This window comes from Amphiura filiformis, unplaced genomic scaffold (genome assembly GCF_039555335.1).
Source record: "Amphiura filiformis unplaced genomic scaffold, Afil_fr2py scaffold_213, whole genome shotgun sequence".
NCBI classification, from domain to species: Eukaryota; Metazoa; Echinodermata; class Ophiuroidea; order Amphilepidida; family Amphiuridae; genus Amphiura; species Amphiura filiformis.
In genome coordinates, this window is record NW_027305677.1 from 45796 (window position 1) to 60278 (window position 14483).

Here is a 14483-nt window from a genome sequence, read left to right on the forward strand (position 1 = left end):
AATTTGCATACTTTTTGTCAAAAAGGCAACTTTCAAATGCCTGTAAAAATTTTGTCCAAATTTGATTTAGGTTGATTATTGATATGTGCTATATCAGAATGCCCCGCGTTTACCAGTACCAAAGTCGCCCTTAAGAAATTAATTCTAGCTTATGGCCTTTTCAGAATTCTTATGTTCTATATATTGTTACAGAGTGAGCATTTTCCATTGCAATAAAAACCGACATTATTCTGAATTTTGTCATTTCTGCATGCATAACATTTACATTGTACTTTGGACACTGAACCATATGATTCTATTGCTACAGGTGTTTTGCATTTGTCATGGATTCCCTACATGGAAACTGGGACCCACTTGTTATGACATTTTACAACCATCTAAAGAAAATTAGACCCAGCACAGGACAGGATGTGCATGTCCAATGCAAGGTAAGTTTCTTTTTTGATTGATGCGCAACTTTGATATTTGAATTTATTGAACAATGTACACAAATGTAGCAGATTATATTTTGTATTTGGTGATATAACATTGTAGATAGGAAATGATAGTAATTAAATTAAAATAAAAGAATTGTCAAATAAATCTGCATGAGGTCACATTTTTTTATCTCTGCAATCATAAAAGGTGCAATGTTACATTTTTGATATTGTTGCCAACCATTGTTTTCCTTTATATCTTTGCTATTTTTGATGTCAGGGATGAATTAATGAATTTGGTCTTAAATTTAAGACAATTTATCAGACCATCATAAACTGGCCTCAAAAAGAAACTTATAATTTTTCACAAGGTCATATCTTAAAATCCTCTCCATAAAAATGAACAAAAATTGCACACATGATTACTTCAATACTCTACTCTAAACACATGTCAGTAACCAAGCAGTTGTCCAAGTGACACAACAGCAAACTGCACTGACATGGAACACCTTTTTGGACCAAAATTCACATCCCAACAGATTTCTCTTGTTGGGTTCCAATTATTCGCCTGTACATGAACAAAAATTACACACAGGATAACTTCAATACTCTACTCTAGACACATGTCAGTAACCAAGCAGTTGTCCAACTGACACAACAATAAAATGCACTGATACGGAACAGCTTCCGGGACCACATTCACAGGCGAATAATTGGAACCCAACAAAAGAAACCTGTTGGGATGTGAATTTTGGTCCAAAAAGGTGTTCCATGTCAGTGCAGTTTGCTGTTGTGTCACTTGGATAACTGCTTGGTTACTGACATGTGTTTAGAGTAGAGTATTGAAGTAATCCGGTGTGCAATTTTTGTTAATTTTTATGGAGAGGATTTTAAGATATGACCTTGTGAAAAATTATAAGTTTCTTTTTGAGGCCAGTTTAGATGTGTGAAAGTGTAGTTCAATGTTAACTGATAGAAATAATACTATCTACTTATTAAAGCAACATAGTCAGGGGTGGAGGAGAAAGGGTGGGGAAAGGAAGGGCAGATGGCATGTATGGTTTCAATGGCAAATTGTGTATCTTACATTCTTATTCAGTGTCTGCGGTTAAATATGTCCACAAGAAATTTAATTGGTTTTGGCCAAAGCTCCGCCCAGCCATTTCTGGACAATAGATTGATAGAGTGTGCAGCTATTACGAAGTGTTGTGTACTGTTAACTCACATAAATTGGAGCAGAATTAAATACTTTACCAGACCTATAATGAACATCTTTTCATATGTACTGGTTTAAGTCCAAAATGAGTCACAATTTCCCCAAAATACTGTGTGTAGCACTAATAGGCCCTGAGAAGAGTCTTGGCATTACAGAGATCGGCCCTGATTTGGTATAATGATCTAACTTGAAATCAAAATTGCTGTTTTGAGAAAAAGAGCTTTAAAGTTTGAACACTTGGCATTTTTCTTTTTGAATAAAATAAATTATTAAAGGGGGGTAACCCTATTGGTTTTGGATATGGATTGTCTTTAAAATTACATAATAATATCAAATATCGCCTCCTTTATGCTGCTTTGTGAAAAAACGAGAGCATTTTCAGCGTAAATGTGAATAAATAGCCAAATTTGCAATCAATACCTTGGTATCGTGAATTGCATTCTGGGCAGGCAATGACGAATGCTGACATGCTGTACAATGCCCGGCCCGTATTGAACGGAAAATGTTTTTTTTTTTTTTCGTATCAAGCGTTTCAGAAAAAAAAGGAAACAAAATATATTTCCTCTTGCAATATGTACATTTAAAATGGGTAAAAAGGAGAGGAAAAAAACCCTTCCGAGACCGGGTTTTGAACTGGGTACCTCTCGGGTAAAAAGCAAACGCGCTAGTCAATTGAGCTATTTAGCACAACACGCTTACGGTGGCGTTTTCATAAGTATATGGCGCACCGTTTGCGGTGACTGATATTTCTTCATAATTCCCTCCCAGAATTCCAAAGTATTTACCATTGTTTACAAACTGGTATACCTGTAAAAACCGCTGTGATTCATGATTTCTCCGGAAATACATCGACTTGGAGCGTTTTCAGGATAGTAATGAGAAAAATAGTATCTATTATGTGATACCAAAACCTCATCAACAATGAAAAAAATCGGGGGATGATGCTGTCGATCGGGTTACGGACCTTTAAACAGATCTAATGTCTTAGAAAATATAAAAATCTCATTATTTGGTGGCATGGTGGTGATTTTAGGATGTCACCAATGGAAAGAGCGCCCTCACACTGACGTAGATTGGGAATGGCAGGTCATCTCAACTTCTTCATTCAGCTGCATTGTGATGAATCCCTCCTTGAAAATTTTTATTTGTTGGAAGTCTGTGATGTAAATGATCTTTAGTTTCAAAAATGGAAGAAGCAAACATTGTTGAAAAGTCATGATGTACTATAAACCTAGCTCACTTTCGTTTCTAGCCTGGGAGAGGTAAAAAGTCACAGGTTCAAGCTGGATTCGAACTGAGAACTGCTATGGCATGCCACCCTGTATCACTACCCGGCCCCGTACTCATCTAGGTCCTTATTTGATGACGTAACACGTAATCGAACTTAGTTAATTTTTTAGCCTCTTTGCAAGTAGTATTTTTTAGTACTCAGGTCGGGTAGGGTAAAAGGCACATAATTGAATTTAATGATAATAATGATAACATTCAGCATTTGTATAGCATCTTTTGATCTAGGATGCAAAGGGCTGTTGCTTATTATTATTACAGTGCCAGGAAAATCGTCACAATCATTTCGCTTCATGTAGGGGTGCAACTGGCCGCGTGCACACTCTATTGGCACTTAGATTGTAATATTTCCTACGCCTAACACATTTATGAAGCAATTTGGTCAACAAACAGTTAAGACTAAGTATATTGACCAAGGACATAAACATGTTAGCACTAGCTGGGCTCAAACTCATGGTCTAGTGATTCGGAGTCCTGCACTGTTCACTATTTGCACACGCTCTTCATCAATTGTATTTGAAAATTTTATATTGTAAACTTGCATCAGCAAACATTGTGTTGTTTTGACTAGTATCTTTTGCTCCAATTTATTCTGGTTTACAGGGTATATACTCGTACATGTATATGTGTGTTGCCTCCTTATGAAGTAGTCTATTTAGTTTGATTGTATATTTATCTAACTTATCATTTATAACATTTCATTACTTATTAATGTTTTAGGTCCAAAAGCAGCAAGGGAATGACTGCGGGCTCATGATGCTCCAAAATATTCGGGAACTGACAAAAATGGTAAGATAACTGGTCATAAAATTCATCAGTTGCTTGCTTCCATATAAATGCAGAGTTTTGGCTAATCAGAATCATCCACCACAACAAGTTGTGATACTCATTTCTTGAAGAAAATACATCAGAATCAACTGAATTAAGTTATCAACATAATTATGTTTGTTGTTGAATCTTCTTTCTCTAATGTCTTAATCTAGATGGGGAAAATGGGTGGTGTTGATTCCCATCTGCTCCGGTATGGTTTAGTCACACAGTCAAATTTGAAATTTTAGATTATATGAATGCCTTCGGTAATATTACTATCTTATAAAACAGTTGAATTTAGGTGATTCCATATACAATGCGCCGCCAGCAGTCCAGTTTTTGACCTAAGGTTGTATTCTTGCCTCAGGTTGACACAGCTGTTTCAGTCACTGTTGTATTTACACACAAGTAGCAGCGAGATTTTGTATTGAAAACATGTCAATGAAAGATTCTGTTTGAGAAATTAAGATAATAGATAAGTAGAGAGAGAAACAGAATCACTGTAAATTTGCTGTTTAAATGTTAATTCGCACATGACATTGCTATATTGACAAATTAAACAAACATTGACATGTGTTTCTGTACAATGCTTGTATTATGAACATGGCTTTGACAATGTTGACTTACCCATGATACATCAGGAAAATATTTTCAAAGTAGCCCAAATGTCGCGAAATTGCAGGAGCACTTTGCTTGTTAATGGACAGAAGTCAAAAATCCCCCAATTGGACTACTAAGTTGCCAGTTTGGCAACCCTGGTTATGCTCTATAATGCACTTGTAATTCCATGTATGGACTATGCCAGCAGTGTCTGGTCTAATTGCAACTAATCAATATCAGCTTCAAGTCAGTGGCATAACTGGCAGGGGAAGGAGCCCCCCCATTTGAACCCTTGCCCCTGCTTGTCCCCCTCCCCCAAATGAAAAAGGTAAAGTAGGCCTACTTCTGAGAGTTATTAATTAACCTCATATTGGGTCATTTTAATCTAAAAAAACACAAATATTTACGCACTTTGGGTACATTTATTCCACTTTGTACCATATGTCACTAGTTTAGCTTCATTATGCCAAATTTTGCACACTTTTGTACCATAAACTTCTTTTGTCACCAAAAGGTGCTGGATTCACTATACTTCAAGATAACTTTCCAATCCCATCCCTCCCATGTCAAAAAGAAATCTGCACCACTGTTCTGGGACCACGCACCCCCACCCTGTTGATGTACTGTAATCAATTTCACTTCATAATGCTCGTGATCACAATACAAGGAGTCATTCTTCAAGGAGTTGTGGCTATTCTAATAGTGGTAAACGAACATTTATTGTAAGAGCTGCAAACTTATGGAATAACTTACCACCATCATATCGCGTAAACCTTGAAGCTCTGTCTTTGCATCAATTCAAGACAAGCATCATTTCTGCTGAATTATAATCATTTATCATTACATATGTATTTTTTAGATTTACATGTATATCGTTCATGTACTCATGTACTTTCACACTTATTATTGATGTTTTTGTATCAATTTCTAAATATCATTTTATTTTGTATAATTCTGTAAATAGCATTGTATGAGGGCCTGCTTGGAAAGCAGTGCTTGCCTCTGAAGTAGTTTAAATCCTCAAAGATTTCACAAATAAAACAAAAAAAAAACACAGAGACTTAATTAGTATTTCCTGTATGCATCTATCTACAACTTAAATCCTCAGGGGTCCTGGGTCATTTATTGTTGTTTGAAAAGTACTTGTGCATTGTGTAACTGAATAAGTAACATGTTTCTTAGATTTATTGTTTTGAATCTGTTAAATTAGGTTGAAGAGAGTAACATGTTAACTCAAGGGTCCTGGTTGAATTAATATGATGAAGGTAATAAAAATATGATCCCAATTTTACTTATTTTTTGTCTTTAGATGCCGCTTAGAGAGAGCAACCTCACCCAGCCACTCATGATCCCTTCACCATTATCTGGGGACCAGATGCGCATGCATGTCAGGAGCCTGCTGTATGAGAAGGCATCATTGATGTTGTAATGGTGGGATTTCTGACATTTTGTAGACCCTGATGTGTTTGGAGATTTATTGCTGTGAATATTACCATAGTGTGTAAAAATGGAATAAGTTTACTTAGTCATGACTGCCAAATTATGTAAGCCGGTGAGTGGCTGAAAAGGTTAAGTTCTACTCAAGATTATAATGGACTCCAACTTGGAGTTAAATGTGATATCAAGTGACAGTGAGTTGTATATGTGTCTCATTTATGTGGATTGACATGTGCCTTCTGCTGACGAAGAGTTTGTGCAATCAATCACTTGCAAGGTTGTAATGCTGTAATTGCATTCAAATTATGTTAATATACTACACTACAAATGCATTTTTTAAAGATCTTATTTGATATTCTATTAAAACTTAAAATTGAAACTAAAAATGTCATTTATTACCAAAATGGATTCTCAAAAACATTTGCAATATATATTGCTATATAGCAATATATATATATATATATTGCTACATGCAGACATGGATATGTTCATGCAACTTTCCACCAATGTGCAGGTGGCTATGGCGTACCGTCAGCTTAGTGTTTTGAAGTTTCATATTTTTTATTTATATATTTTATCCCTGGGATTTTAATGGTATATGGTAAAAGTTTACTTTTATATACAGCAATGTGTAGTTCAAAAGTAATAGCACTTGATATATGACACAATTTTAGGGCCAACACCATACACGCTTTAAAATAAAAAGGAATTTTACATGACTAATCATGACTTATCATATGAAAAGGGGGAAGGTTGGTTTAATACATATCAATATATTAGTTTGTCGGTGTGCAAAAAAAGATAGATAGAAAAGAAAGATAAACAAGAATTGAGCTCTATTTTTTACAATAAATATGCAATGCGACACCATATTAACACATGAGAGGTATCTACTTTGAACAGATTAAATACTCTTGCAGATAAAAGGAATATCACAATTTTTTTTTCTTGAGCAACAAGTGCCCCTGTTTGTGGTGATGAGTCACGATTATACAATAAGGAATGGATGTATCTGTTTCATATAACTGAGTGGGTGAAACGTAAGAATAGCCTATGCCTTGCCTCATTCCAACAAAGTTATCTTTTGTAGTGTGGTGCAGGGAATATTTCCAATGTTGTTGAATGTATCTGTCAGTTGGCGGGTTGCAGTAGTAATTAATCACAATTGTCTGAATCTGGCAAATATGATTCATAATTACTGCAGCTCTCCAATTGACAAAGGTAGTCAGATGTCCCTTTGTATTTTATTGACATTGTATAGCCAAAGGATGTATTTGACGGGTTGCGCCATGAGAACAGTCTTGAACATCAAATCTGTGATGGTCTTATTGAACAAGTCAATTTCTTTTTAAATTGTTTGTCTTTATTTCAGATCAAAGTGATCAAGAAATAGTTTTTTGGATGAATATCTACACATGTACATGAATGTCAAATATATTAGGCAGCTCTTTCCTATAATGAATCTTTTAAAATTATTGATAGTTTATTTGACAAGAAGATTTTGAACAAACCTTAAAGTATGTCTCCGGCAATCAGAACATTATGCCTTATATTTTAGAAAAATAATTATCAAGCACGAATCACATGGTTTTGTTTAAAACAGATTCATATTGACCATAAAACAGTCGGCTCTCAATACACAATATTCAAAATTCCCACGCCAGAATTGAAGTGCAATGACATAATGGTTATTTGTGCTCAATTGTTGTCAGCCTTCATTGTATTACTGGGACGTCATTGCAGTCAACAATTTTGGCACCCGTAAAAATTTTGAATATTGAGTGTTGAGAGACGAATGTTTTTATTCGTTTTTATGGTCACTGAGTTTGTTTTAAATAAAACCACATGATTCGTGCTTGATAATTATTTTTCTTACATAATGTTGCAATTCTTTGTACTGTGAGACTTCTTTTATATGATATGTTTATGTATTAAGTTTTAGCATGATAGTCCTGTTTTAATTTTGATACTACTAAACAAGATGAGATGTGTCCTGTGCGTTAAACTTGTAATGGTCCTATTGAACCAATTTGGTTCAAAATGGGACCGTTATTCTTTATTGTAGTATGAACCGATTGAGAATTATTTAATCAAGAGAAACTGATTCATTGATGTTTTTGCATGAAAGGCTCAAGTGTTTTGAAAATTTTGGTTTGGCTGAAATGTTTCAAAGGAACGTCAAGAACCAAAAATTTCTAGGTGTTTTCTCTGACTTATAAAAATGATAAAGAACGCATCCATATGGCAAGTTGAAGATTGGAAGCAATTCGCCAGCGAAGTGGTTACATAACTCCCTGGTAACTGGATCACGCATCTTTTGGAATTGGTAGTACATGCCATAGACTTTGTGTTGCGATCATTACGATCGTGGTGCAGAACTCAAAAGCGTGATCCAGTTGACATGGTGATAATCGGACTACACGTAACACTTCGCTGGCAAATAGTTTTAGGCTTAGTATTAAACCACTAATCAAAAACAATTTGCAACACTGCTACGCTTTTCAATTTTCAAATTCAGGGATCCATGAATTAGTCAGAAAATCGCTATTTTGACGAAAGTAGACCACTTTCAGCTGAGTGTTTCACAGGGTATATTTCTTTCGTTACACGGATTCCAATTATGTTAAAGTAGACATTTGATTAAAAAAATTGACAGAACACTTTATATAGTGCCTTTAAGTTGAGTAGGATTGTCCTGGCTTAATTTAGTGATGTACTAAACAAGATGAGATGAGTCCTGTGTCTTAAACTTGTAATGGTCCTATTGAACCAATTTGGTTCAAAATGGGACCGTTATATGTTATTGTAGTATAAAGTGTTTGAGGAATGTTTTAATCAAACGATACATTGTATTTGATATGTATGGATGGTTAGGTATTAAGTTGAGTAGGATTGTCCTGTTTTAATTTTGAGATGTACTAAACAAGATGATATGAGTCCTGTGCCTTAAACTTGTAATGGTCCTATTGAACCAATTTGGTTCAAAATGGGACCGTTATATGTTATTTAAGAAATAAAGGGTAATGCATTATCCTTTACACCCAAATAATGTGTCCGAGGCAGTAAAAATGTAAATAATGGGTGAGGCGCAGCCGAACCCATTATTTAAACGCTTTTACTGCCGAGGACACATTATTTGCGTAAAGGATAATGCTGCACCTTTATTTCTATTCTATTACCAGAAAATAGTGCAATTTAAAGAGAAATGTCATTTTTGGCACAAATATTTTAAGTTGTTTACTTCAAGGTGGAGCGCCAGAAGTGACGGCGCGTGTCGCGAAATATTGCACGCGTAACCAAAATGCGTAATGCTGTGCGTAGAATGTGTTATGGCACTTGACCCATTATTGCAGAATAATGGGCTCTCACATGATGCGTTTCAACAAATCACAGTGCTTGCGATTTTGAATAATGGGTCGTGGAGGTAATAGAATGTAGTATAAAGTGTCTGAGGAATGATTTAATCAAAAGATATATGATATGTATGGATGGTTAGGTATTAAGTTGAGTAGGATAGTCCTGTTTTAATTTAGTGATGTACTAAACAAGATGAGATGAGTCCTGTGCCTTAAACTTGTAATGGTCCTATTGAACCAATTTGGTTCAAAATGGGACCGTTATATGTTATTGTAGTATAAAGTGTTTGAGGAATGTTTTAATCAAACGATACATTGTATTTGATATGTATGGATGGTTAGGTATTAAGTTGAGTAGGATAGTCCTGTTTTAATTTAGTGATGTACTAAACAAGATGAGATAAGTCCTGTGCCTTAAACTTGTAATGGTCCTATTGAACCAATTTGGTTCATGGGACCGTTATATGTTATTTAGAGAATAAAAGATAGGATTTTGTCTTTTGCCTATCCAATATCGTGTCATAATAGATGGGCTAGCCAATATTTTGAGTAGAGGATGCCGGCGCAGCCGGTATCCACTACAATAAAAATATTGGCCAGCCAGGCAAAAGACAAAATCCTATCTTTTTTTCTCATTCTTATTCAGTTTTAATGTAATTTTTATGCGAGAAAAACTGCCTTTTTCAGAAAAAAAAAAGTTATTTTTGTGAGGACATACCTGTTGTTTTAAATGAACGAAACCATCACGAACATCTAAGCCGCTGAATCGCGTTTTAGTTCTTGCACGTGTATTACGAGAACGCATTATCGCGCGATCATTCAGGAGCAACAAGCGTGCCGCCGTTGGGTGGCGGCGCGGGCCCTGACTAATATCACTACCAAGTATTGGGAGATATTATACACCAGTAAACCCCGCAGTAAACCAATCAAATTATGGGAATTCTTTACAAGATGCACCCATTGAATAAGAATGTAGTATAAAGTGTTTGAGAAATGATTTAATCAAAAGATATATGATATGTATGGATGGTTAGGTATTAAGTTGAGTATGATTGTCCTGTTTTAATTTTTAGATGTACTAAACAAGATGATATGAGTCCTGTGCCTTAAAGTGGAATGGTCCTATTGAACCAATTTGGTTCAAAATGGGACCATTATATGTTATTGTAGTATAAAGTGTTTGAGGAATGATTTAATCAAACGATACATCGTATTTGATATGTATGGATGGTTAGGTATTAAGTTGAGTAGGATAGTCCTGTTTTAATTTAGTGATGTACTAAACAAGATGAGATGAGTCCTGTGCCTAAAATATGTAATGGTCCTATTGAACCAATTTGGTTCAAAATGGGACCGTTATGTTATTGTAGTATAAAGTGTTTGAGGAATGTTATCAAACGATACATTGTATTTGATATGTATGGATGGTTAGGTATTAAGTTGAGTAGGATAGTCCTGTTTTAATTTAGTGATGTAGTAAACAAGATGAGATGAGTCCTGTGCCTTAAACTTGTAATGGTCCTATTGAACCAGTTTGGTTCAAAATGGGACTGTTATATGTTATTGTAGTATGAAGTGTTTGAGGAATGATTTAATCAAACGACACATTGTATTTGATATGTATGGATGGTTAGGTATTAAGTTTAGTAGGATAGTCCTGTTTTAATTTAGTGATGTACTAAACAAGATGATATGAGTCCTGTGCCTTAAACGTGGAATGGTCCTATTGAACCAATTTGGTTCAAAATGGGACCGTTATATGTTATTGTAGTATAAAGTGTTTGAGGAATGATTTAATCAAATGATACATTGTATTTGATATGTATGGATGACAGTTAAATATTAAGTTGAGTAGGATAGTCCTGTTTTAATTTAGTGATGTACTAAACAAGATGATATGAGTCCTGTGCCTTAAACTTGTAATGGTCCTATTGAACCAATTTGGTTCAAAATGGGACCGTTATATGTTATTGTAGTGTGAAATGTTTGAGGAATGATTTAATCAAACGATACATTGTATTTGATATGTATGGATGGTTAGGTATTAAGTTGAGTAGGATAGTCCTGTTTTAATTTAGTGATGTACTAAACAAGTTGAGATGAGTCCTGTGTCTTAAACTTGTAATGGTCCTATTGAACCAACTTTGATATAAAATTGGATTGATTGAGCCCATATTTATTGGTCGAGCTATGAGTTTAAAAATATTGGATGAGACGTAGTCGAGTCCAATATTTTGAAACTCATAGCGAGACCAATAAATATTGGGTGTAAAAGCATCCAATTTTCTCATTATGTTTTGGATCCAATATTTCACACACTCATCAAAACATAATAATGTTCAAAATGGGACTGTTATACTTTACTGTAGTATAAACTGATATAGAATTGATTTTATCAATAGATATATGATTTGTATGGATGGTTAGGTATTAAGTTGAGTAGGATAGTCCTGTTTTAATTTAGTGATGTATAAACAAGATGAGATGAGTCCTGTCCCTTTTGAAACAAGTTGGTTCAAAATTGGATCATTATGCTCTATAATATAATGTAATTGTTAAATGCTTTCATTTGATTATGATGAGATTTGTTGCAAAAGCCCTTACATTCCCTTTTTTGCTTTTTGAGAAAAACAGCTTTTTTAATTGTGCAAGTATTACTTGTTCGATTTGATTCAATTTGGGTTTTGATGAATACATATAGAAACTAAAAAATAGGTTTGGTACAAATTTCAAGCGTTCCTATTTAATTTATTATTTTGTTTATATCGTGCCTTTTGTGGATGTGAGGGCGTTTGCCACAAAATAAATGTACCCCTTTTAATTTCTAGAAACCACCTCAAAACAGTTCCTTTTGGTTTTAATAGTTAAAGAACATTCAAGGCTAATATTATACATCAAAATGTTATTTTCCTAAAATTTTATATTCATTTGAAGTTCAGATTTCCAAAATTCCCTAGATTTCCCAAACAGGAAATATGTGATGTCGCCGGAAGGAAAGGGGTATGATGATCAAACCACCGCTAAAATGTGTATTTATACCCACACTATAATGTCATATCATTTCAGTCAAAAGTGGATGTAGTGATTTTGCAACAGAGCTCTTCATATAAACATGGATGTCAAATGTATAACTTTGAGTAGACTGCAGTTGGTTTCATTTAGTGGTACAAATATGTGATGTGATCAAGCAAAATTAGTCGGAACTCGGACATATTAAATTTTCAGTTCTTATAGGATAATAAAAAGCATTTACAAATGGACGATCTTGCACCTCTTACTCAAAATGGTCGTATTGAACCAATTTGATATCAAAATGGGACCATTAATTATACTCTATTTCCAATAGATATATAACATGTGTGGATGTCAAATGCATTGATTTGAGTAGAACTGTAAATTGGTTTAATTTAGAGGTGTTCTAAACAAGATGAAAACAGTCATGTAACATAAATTTGTGTTGGATGGTTATTCTTTTTATTGGAGTATGAAGTGGTGATGTACACAAACTTGTAAAATAGTCCTATTGAACCCATTTGGTTAAAAGTGGGACCGGTATTTCTTTTTTTTCTTGAGTTTAAAGTAGTTAAATGATTTTATCAATTGATACGCATGAACGTCAAATGCATTAATTTGAGTAGGATAGTCCTGGTTTGATTTAGAGATGCACTTAACAAAATGAAAACAGTCTTGCATCATAAATTTGTTAATGGTCGTATTGAACTTGGTTCAAAATGGGACTGTTATGTTCTACTGGAGTATAAAATGATTAAGAAATGATTTCATCAATATATATATTTAAACATGGATGTTAAATGCATTTGGGTAGAACTGCAATTTTTTGATTTAGAGATGTACCAGACAGGATGGTTGACAACAGCCTCGCATAATAAATTTGTAATGGTCGTATTGAACCAATGGTTTGAAATGGGGCCGTTATGCTCTTTTGAAGCACAAAGTGATGGAGAAATGATAACATCAATTGATATATAAACATAGATGTGAAGTGTATTTGAGTAGAATTTCAATTGTTTTAACGTAGAGATGTACTAAACAAGGCGAAAGTGGCCTTGTATCTATCAAACTTGGAATTTACATTAACCAGTTTGTTTCAAAATTTGACCATTATTCTTACATGTATATTCATTTTAATGTAATGTAATGTTTTTGCTTGCCAATGATAACTGAATACGTATGGAATTCAGGTTCATAAGTTTTTAGTGTGACTATTAAATTCAGAAATGTACTGCACAAGATGAGAACAGACTTGTATATGAATCTTTCTTATGGTCGTATTGAATCAAAATAAAAATTTTACAAGGTAAGAATTGGTTATAATAATAATAATAATAACATTAAGGGTAGACGAGGTATTGTTGGTCGAAGCAACCTAAAAATCCATTTTCATTATATAGATTAATATATTATTGAAAATTAACACCTTGATGTTTTGCAAAAGTTCATTCTACAAATCGTATACTTTGCAAACTTGCTTAATTTATCGCTGTTAATGAGTTACGTACGTTTTACAAAAGTGTTGTTGTTTCAGCCCTCTTTACAACGTAACTCAAGAACCGCAGCACCTATAAAATTATATTTGTGATATTTTAATTCTTCTACACGCTCGCTATGAATTGAGCAATGCAGTTTTTGCTAAAGCTCACTACCATTCGTAAGATGCTGTGAACTACCAAATCACAACAGTTGAAAATAATTAATAACCTTAATAACAATAATAATAATAATTAGCATTTATAAAGCACCTTTGCCAGAGGATTCAAAGGGCTGTGATTTCTCTGCTGGTGAATCATCACAATTAGTTTGTTTCATCTAGGATATAAAGTTATAAAGTGTTTATTTTTAGAAAAAAATCCACTAAAAATCAATGTATGGCACTTTATTTTATACGTAAAACTTTGTTTTAGAGGTAATTACCAATTCCTCCTCACCCACCCATCAAGTCTTGTGAACAAACATAACTATTTTTTTACTACTTGATGAAAATATTCAAAGATTTGCTTAAGGGCTGGGGTATGAACGTTTGGACAGTATTTATTGTGGGACATTAGAGCACACCAGATATATCGAATTGCATTCTGAATACGAAGAATGTCCTTCTGATATCAAATAATTTTGATGTTTTGAAATTCGCAATGTAATACACATTTTATGGCAAATGATTAACAATTGATATTTTTGATATTTAACAGTACTCGAAGTAAACTTTATAAATCTGATGATTTATACTTAAAGCGTATGTAGATGGGATGAAAAGCTGACGATCAATTGAAAATTTTGACCTTTCGTATTGAAGATATGATTTTTTTTTCCCAAAACACCAACAAAAATTAAAAAAAAAAAAAA

The 14483-nt window shown here is 33.9% G+C and overlaps 1 protein-coding gene across 1 annotated transcript in view; it reads left to right on the top strand.

Annotated features, from left to right (window-relative positions):
* The window catches only part of LOC140145317 (uncharacterized), a 33671-nt gene extending 27299 nt beyond the window's left edge, over positions 1–6372 (top strand). Inside the window, exons 12-14 of the mRNA XM_072167074.1 lie at positions 308–428; positions 3640–3708; positions 5639–6372. Of these exons, the coding sequence (XP_072023175.1) occupies positions 308–428; positions 3640–3708; positions 5639–5758 (310 nt within the window). The 3' untranslated portion in view covers positions 5759–6372. The remainder of the gene's footprint in view (positions 1–307; positions 429–3639; positions 3709–5638) is intronic.
* Positions 6373–14483: the final 8111 nt, after the last annotated feature.